The 7567-nt window shown below is 51.2% G+C and overlaps 1 protein-coding gene across 1 annotated transcript; it reads right to left on the reverse strand.

Annotated features, from left to right (window-relative positions):
- Positions 1-5618: 5618 nt before the first annotated feature.
- On the reverse strand, positions 5619-6860 carry LOC119324572 (photosynthetic NDH subunit of subcomplex B 4, chloroplastic-like). Its single transcript, XM_037598354.1, has 4 exons — positions 6498-6860; positions 6352-6407; positions 6180-6251; positions 5619-6039 (listed from the first exon to the last, which is right to left on the reverse strand). The coding sequence occupies exons 1-4, from the start codon at positions 6763-6765 to the stop codon at positions 5905-5907; spliced, it is 531 nt and encodes a 176-aa protein (XP_037454251.1). The 5' UTR covers positions 6766-6860; the 3' UTR covers positions 5619-5904.
- Between the last annotated feature and the right edge of the window lie 707 nt (positions 6861-7567).

The raw sequence follows: 7567 nt of genomic DNA on the forward strand, positions 1-7567 counted from the left end.
ACTAGCTCGAGGGCCGGGACCCAAGGACGTAGAGTGTCGACATCTAACCAAGCTTGCGCGTTAAAGGAGGGGGGGTACCTGAGCATCGCGACTCAGGGCTCCTACTGGCTCTCCATCCCTCACCCTCTGGCTTTGTCCACGGCATCGCGCCCCGGCAAACCAGCGACGGCTGAGACTAGCTCGAGGGCTGGGACCCGAGGACGTAGAGCATCGGCATCTGGCCAAATTTGCAGGAACACATCACAAGTTAAGGCCCAGTGCCAGGCGCAACCCGCCTTGGGGTAGGGCCCCGTGAGTCCTGTGCTGGCTCACGGGTGCCCCAATACACCTCGTCAGGCCTTTAGTGCCTCGTCGCCTCTCCAAAGCAACTAACGGCTGACCGCCGCTTGTCATAGCGGACTTTTGCTCTTTTTGTGGTGGGTCTGCAGGATCCCCCCAAGGAGAAGCGCCAGGCGAGGCCCTCACGGCATCCTCTTCACTCTCGTTCGCGCGAACCGCTTGCACGTTAAAGGGGGGGTACCTAAGCATCACGACTCAGGGCTCCTATCGGCTCTCCAGCCCTCACCCTCTGGCTTTATCCATGGCATCGAGACCTGGCAAACCAGCGACGGCTGAGACCCGCTCGAGGGCCGGGACTCGAGGACGTAGAGCAGAAAGGGGAGCAGAGGCGAGAGGAAAGAGGCACGCGGAGACCTCGCCAGGCAACCCCTCGCCGGCCAAGGCACGGACCTAGCGCCGCACCAGGAAGCGTTTCCTGACTCTCGAGATAAGTCACTCTCCGGAAACACTAGCTATCGCTGCATCGTCACTGCATCCAATGCAATCTCGTGTTAGCAATGTCACATTCCTTTCTCACCGAACGATAGCTGCTTGAGCGCTAAAGGGGACCTCCTGAGCATCACGACTCAGGGCTCTTACTGGACCCCGGGCCGCTCACCTCCTGGCCTTGACCACGGCATCGCGACCTGGCATACCAGCGACGGCTGAAGCCGCCTTGGGACCGGGACCTGTCGGCGCAGAGCGCCAAGCCCTCGTGAGGTCCGAAAGGAAGAAACTAAGCTAAGACGGAATAAGCATCTCGCACTGCTTCACGATAAGGATCATATTGACAAATGGAGCTACAGACACCTTACAAGCCCCCACGGGGTGTATTCTTGGCTCCTCGCAGGGACAAAAGACGCGTATCCTAAGGAGTCCTAACTACAGGAACCGTCGCGGCAGACGCCATCATCAACAGTGGGCCGCCAGGCACCGGCGCCAACCCCATCCAGATCAGAGACGGCGGCGGCCTAACGAGCCCGTCCTGCTCCGGGAGCGGCACAGGCTCGGGGGCTCGTAGCTGTCATCGCTCGTCTTCGGAGTCGCGAAGAGCTCGGCGGAGTCGCTGGATCCTCCGGTGCCCTCACCGCTTGAGGAGCTACTGGAAGAACGTGCGACGGCAGGCCTGGTCCTTGCCGCTCCGGGGCTTCTGCCGCTGCCTCTGGGACAACACTCCAGCCGACGCCCATCTTCGTCGAAGACCTTGAAGAGCATCATGGAAGCACCGTCGAACTCCAGGTGGATCACGAGGGCGCCCCTCGTCCTGCAAACCCGGGCGATCTCGCCCCAGCCCCGGGTCATGAAGACCTTACCTGGAGCGATGACCTCGACATCCGCATCGGTCGCAGGAGTCTGGCAATCGGCGTGCTGCAGCCAGAGCCTGAAAGGCCCCCTCGACGGAATCTCAAAGGCGAAGGAAGGAGGAAGGCGAATCCAAGATCGAGGAGGCATGGCGGCGTGGAGAACAAACTCTCGGGAGGAGCCCTCAGCGTGAACTCCAGGAGGGACAACGCGCACCGCCGTGACCCGCCGGCGCCGACGGCGGCGTCGTCCATGGCGCTCGGCATCAGCTCCTGTAGGGCCCTCAAGGTGGGCGTACAAGGGCAGCGGAAACCCTGGCGGCGGCCGCTCGCACCAAGGCCTCGACACCTCCTGCCGCACGCCCTCATCTCTGCGGCAAAGGACCAACCGCTTCTTTGGCGGAAGCGGGTCGGGGCCCTCTCGGGGGCCTTCCTTCTCTTCTGCGGAGAACCGGCGTATCGGAGCCATTGCGGCAAGGCGGAGCAGTGGCGAAGATGAAGAAGAGGAGAAGTAGCAGAGGAAGATGAACTGGAATGGCTCGCGCCGTTCCGTACTTATAGCCAGGGGAGGCCAACCGTCGACTTCCACGATCGCAAGTAATCATGCCAATTTTTGCATGCAGGGACTTGTCAGTTCGTGCAGTTCCCGAGGTGTCGTGGGGGAGCGGAGCCGCCCACGTCCAATCAACCGCCACGCGGCGCCCGAGGCCGCAGGCTGTTAGGGCCCGCGACGCTTCGCACTTGCCCCTTCGCCTCTTTGCTCAGCCAAGTCCGGGCGCGCCTTGGGCCCCGGGGCTACTGTCGGCGTTCTGGAAACGGGGGTCCCCAGACTTGCCTGCCTGTGGCCTGCGGTGTGGCTCAAGGGGCGGCCCAGCATGGCCCATCTTCATCAGCACGAGCTCAAGACCCTCGCGAGGGGCCAAGCCTCGCGGGGCGGACGACAGGAGGCTTCCTCAGGCACGGCCTCGTCAGGCTGGCTCGCGAGGAGGCAGAGAGATCAAGGCGGGGTACCTCACGAGGTGCCCATGATGCAAGCCATGACGACCAAGGGCGCCAGGCGGGCGCCAACCCGCGCAGTGTCCTTCTTTCCTCTTTGGTGCAAAGGAAGCAAGCGCAGGCGAGAGCATCAAACAAAGGCATCCATTTCGGTGCAACAAGACCAAGACCAGCAGAACGACAGGATGGAGGTCATCGTGGAGCCCAAGCCGGCGTCACCACCAGAGCCTTTGGCAGGCGAGGACCAACTTTAGTCAGGATAAGTGTACTAGATGTTCCCCTTCAAAATGGCCAATTGTTGGCGCCCTTCCCGCTCAATATTTGGGAAGAGGCCCAAGGCCTTTGCCTATAAATAGGACTAGCCACCACAAGGTAAGAGGAGGGATCGAATCACAACGGACCGATCGATCGAGAGAGCGACTGAACTCCCCCTAGTAGTTCATCGCACCAGCCAAGAACAGACCCTCGCGAGGCTGTTCTTCCTTGTATTGTTCATTATCAGCCCAAGAGACAATCCACCACACCACACACTGGAGTAGGGTATTACACCACAATGGTGGCCTGAACCAGTATAAACTCTGTGTCTCTCGTGTTGTTCCTTTGATTGCTTAGATGATAGTGAGGCGGTGAGGTGCAGGTAGGCAGAGGGCGAAATCTCCGCGCGCACGCAGTGTTCGAATCTAGAGGGTCTGCCGGAACCCGAAATCCGACACACCCCCTCTAGTCGACCATACGACCCTTTCACCAATGTTGCCACAAGTTGATCGGGTCGCAACATGATGATCGAAGCTCGTTTGCACAGGCCATTGTTCCTCACATAAGAAACAATGGTTCTTATGCTAGGATGCCTCCCTAGAGTCCAACAACAGCGATGATTTATCAAAACCAAGATGAAGCTCGACACGAGAGTGAGCGAATCATGAACTGCAACTCCCACTCACTCGAGACCAAAACCCTATCCTAGATGCGTCGAGTGGTCGAGCTGCTTGTTTGTCCATGTGAACACATGTCGTCAATGCCTCAAGGGCATAAGCAATGTTGAAACCTCTTATACCTGACACCATGAATGAGGTTAAAGTAAAACGACAACCATGGTGGGGTGATAACAAAACCTTTCTATGGACTTCCGCAAAGAACTTTGTGGCCCCGGAATTCTGCAAGAATTCTTTCAATGATCACTCTCCGCTTGAATTGATGGGAGCGTAACATACACTTGTGAAGAACACGATATTGTAGCCGCAATATAAATTGAAGAAGAGTGGTGACAACAAGAATGGATGATAGCAGAGGAGTGAAACGTGATGGTGTATGGTGCAACCAACAAACCTCGCAAGGGAGGTGGAACATTATGATAGGGAGGGAGGCGTTGATAATTATTGGTGGCATAAGAGTTGTTAGATTTGGATCCATTGTTGAGGTAATAACACTAGTGGTGCCTAAACTTGCCATCGATGTTCGCTTTGGTGCCTAAACTTGAAAAATACACCGAACTGGTTCTATAACTTGGCAGTATGGTTTAAATACGGTTTGAATCACGTCTAGATATGTATGTATTGCTGACTAGATATGCAAGCATGGCGCAGGGCCCACTTGCAGTGCAGGGACATACTGCCATGACGAGTGTGCGTCTCAATAACCATCGGGTCCCACCTGTCAGTGCACAGTTGAAATAAACTAAAAAATTGTAAAGCTGAGATTCGAACCAACGACCTGTGAGCCACGAAGGACATGCACCAACCAACTCGCCCATGTAATTTTGTTGTCTTTTACGCACTACAAAGTTTTATATATCCGATACATCCGTGGTTAAATGTGCTGCAGTTAGTGCACCCATTTTCCACATGTTAGTTTTATTAGATTCTAGATTTATTTTTATTACCATTACAATAATTTGCAGAAGTTTTAGAACTAATAAAAGCGAAATAGAAACTCACACGTCGAAGGGTCACATACAAAAGGAAAAATAACTAATATTTTAAAAAGGACCACATGATATGTTTTTAAAACATGAATATTTTGAAAATTGATTAACATTTCAAAAATGTATAATTTTTAAAAATTTCGAAATTATTTTATTACATGTGTGAAACCTTACAAATATTATGAAACCATTTAATTAATTAGTTTGTATTATTTTAATTTTGTGAATATTTCAAAAATTTGAGGGGCCCTTAACTATTTATTTAATATTGTGACTATAGTTTGAATATTTTTCTAAAAAACGAAAAATAACTAGCATGTGGAAAATTGGTCGCACTGATTGCAGTCTACTAGTTCGCTGGATAAAGGTAAGCGATGCCTTATATTCAACTTACTTCCCCTGGTCATGTGGTTTGAGCAGGTCCTTCGCAGCCCACAAGTCGCCGGTTCAAATCTCAGCTGTGCTTCATTTTTATTTATTTTGGTTGTGCACTGACATGTGGGACCAATGGTCATTTACACGCACTCTTTCCCGTGCCAGCTGGCATGTCTAGTCAACAATACATACGTATTTGAACCGTATTTGAACCATACCGTCAAGTTATAGAACCAGTTCGGTGTATTTTTCAAATTTAGGCACCAAAGTGAACATCAATGGCAAGTTTAGGCACCGCTGGTGTTATTACCTCTCCATTGTTTCAAATATGTTTGACTAAACCGAAACAGAACAATTTAATGTAAAATCTAGTCCCTATGCACCTTTTTGGACCCTAAAAATAGGCATGTGCAATATTTTAATGTCATGGCATGTTGAGTCCCAAGGGAAACAAACACACAAGAATTTAAGAATTGGATTTACAAATGCTCCACGAGCATTTTACAAGAATTTAATGACATAGAAGGTTTAGGCAAGACATTTTTTTCCGCAAGAGGTAGCTCGTATTATCTCCAAGAAGATTATGGATTGTTCCATTTCATATGAATATCGGATGACTTCCGCAACATATTCCAATCTTCCGGAGTGCATATAAGTCCTGTCAATTGAGATTGTCAAGCCAAAGAGGCCCTCCAATTGCAAGCATGTAAATAAGTCTGACCGCGTGTTGCACGAATATTGGTGTTGATCAATCTGTGATTTCGATTGGCATAGCAAGGAATGGCGTGCCTCCAATTCTAATGGAGAATGTATATCTTGCTTTGTACTACAAATGTATATTGCACAATTTGCCACAAGATCTTGCTATGTGTACTTGTGTAGTTTCTACGGTACTACACTGAAGACTGAAGAGTCCAAGCTTTTCACTCAACTTCAGCGGAGGAAGGCAAGCTGTTTTGCCAATCCATGCATATATACGCTTGGGTCTCACGGTTACTTGGCTTCCTCAAGCTCCCCCTCCATTCCCGCGTCCTCGAGCTCCCTCAGCCCTCCGACCCTCTGCTCGATCTCCTCAAGCAGCTCCTCCCTCAGCAGATCCCCCCTCGCCGTCGCCTCGATGTCCTCTTGCTGCAAATTAAATTCAGCATTGCAACATAGCCACACATTTCTTCAGCACAACAGTAGATTAATTTTGTGTCGACCGTTCGATTTGCCTGAATGTTCTTTCAACTGAATGGCAAAATAGAGGGAAGAGGCTGCATGCATACCCGGTCGTAGTACCAGTGCACGGTGCCATCACCCCCTTGCCCCCTGTAATACTCGCTGTCGTAGAATGGATCCTGTCAATTCATACAACAAGTGCCGCGTCACGAACACGATCTAAGAAGATGATTAATTTCAACAACTCTGGAGATCACTGGTGGGGATTGACGTGCTTGCCTTCATGGACGCGAAGAAGCAGACGCCCCAGACCGTGAACATGGCGTAGAACGTGTCTACCCGAACAAAAAGATGAACAAAAACGACGTAAGTTTCAGACATAACTGAAGTTGCATCCGTGCAAGAAGCACAAACAGATGTCTCACAGAAGCTCTTGATGGCCGTGTCGCTGAGATGCCATATGGACTTGGTGACCACCCAGTCCCTCTGGTTGTCGACGTGCTCCACCATCGTCACCATCAGCGGCACCACGTCCAGCGGGAACGCCCTCGCCTTCAGCGCGTCGCCCCTCCTCCCGGCTGGCCTCTGCACTAGGTGCACCGTCGCGGGGCAGCTGCCGCCATTTAGGCCGCTGCTTCTCCCGGACGGCAGAGCGGAGCAGTGGGAGTGTGGCTTCAGCAACGACGACGCCATTGCTGCTAGGTTGCTAGGTAGCCAGTGAGTTTGTCGCTGGGGCGAGCTGAGGGGAGCCGCTTGTAGGGTGGAACAATTTTTTTGGGTGGATAAGGTTTGCGGTGCTTTGGGCGGCCAGGTATTTTTCCTCAAGCGTATTCACAAACATTTTGGGGGACATACGTCGTTCGGCCAGAAACGCTGGGCCTGGTTCGATGGGTTCAAGTAGGCTTGGGCATCGTGGGCTCAGAACGGCCAATCTTTAGTTTACTGCTGAACATGGTTGTTCGGCCTTTAACCCCTTTTCCGGATAAGGTATCTCACCCTTTTTGTCTCAAAAAAAAGTATCTCACCCTTTTCATTACTTTGATAACGGAAATACAAAGTATGAGAAATGACCAAGGAATTAATGGTGAAAAACGGTTTGATGCACTTATGGAAACCCATTGAGTTCCACTACAGGCTTGAAAACGCCCAAGCTTCAACAAGTGCATCAACACAAATAAAACAAAGTCTGGTGTGGTGACCTGCAACGTTCGAAGACTCCTCATCGCCACCTTGAGCAAAATATAACGGGAACGGCTATGTATTGTTGTTCCCGAGCCCTATTTAGCGCCTTTTGCACCACTTCAATGGTAAATGGTATAGGCGCACACCCCTGTGTACACAGTTTCTAAGTGGGCCAGCCCATTAGGGTAAACCTTCCAACCTTCCATGTTTTTACTTTTTTTTTCTGTGCGCCTTTTTCTTCTATTTTCTTCCCAATACGGGTTTTGCGGGTTTTCTAGTTTTCCTTTACTTTTTCATTAATTTTTTTCAATTT

This window comes from Triticum dicoccoides, chromosome 6B (assembly GCF_002162155.2).
Source record: "Triticum dicoccoides isolate Atlit2015 ecotype Zavitan chromosome 6B, WEW_v2.0, whole genome shotgun sequence".
NCBI classification, from domain to species: domain Eukaryota; kingdom Viridiplantae; phylum Streptophyta; class Magnoliopsida; order Poales; family Poaceae; genus Triticum; species Triticum dicoccoides.

What these genes read in the sequence shown, in the direction of transcription:
- LOC119324572 (XM_037598354.1), bottom strand. Translation starts at nt 6,765, where the DNA reads ATGGCGTCGTCGTTGCTGAAGCCACACTCCCACTGCTCCGCTCTGCCG. An exon ending in GCTTCTTCGCGTCCATGAAG is followed by an intron (nt 6,252 to 6,351) that starts GCAAGCACGTCA and finishes ATGAATTGACAG; the next exon opens with GATCCATTCTACGACAGCGA. An exon ending in TGCACTGGTACTACGACCGG is followed by an intron (nt 6,040 to 6,179) that starts GTATGCATGCAG and finishes TTTAATTTGCAG; the next exon opens with CAAGAGGACATCGAGGCGAC.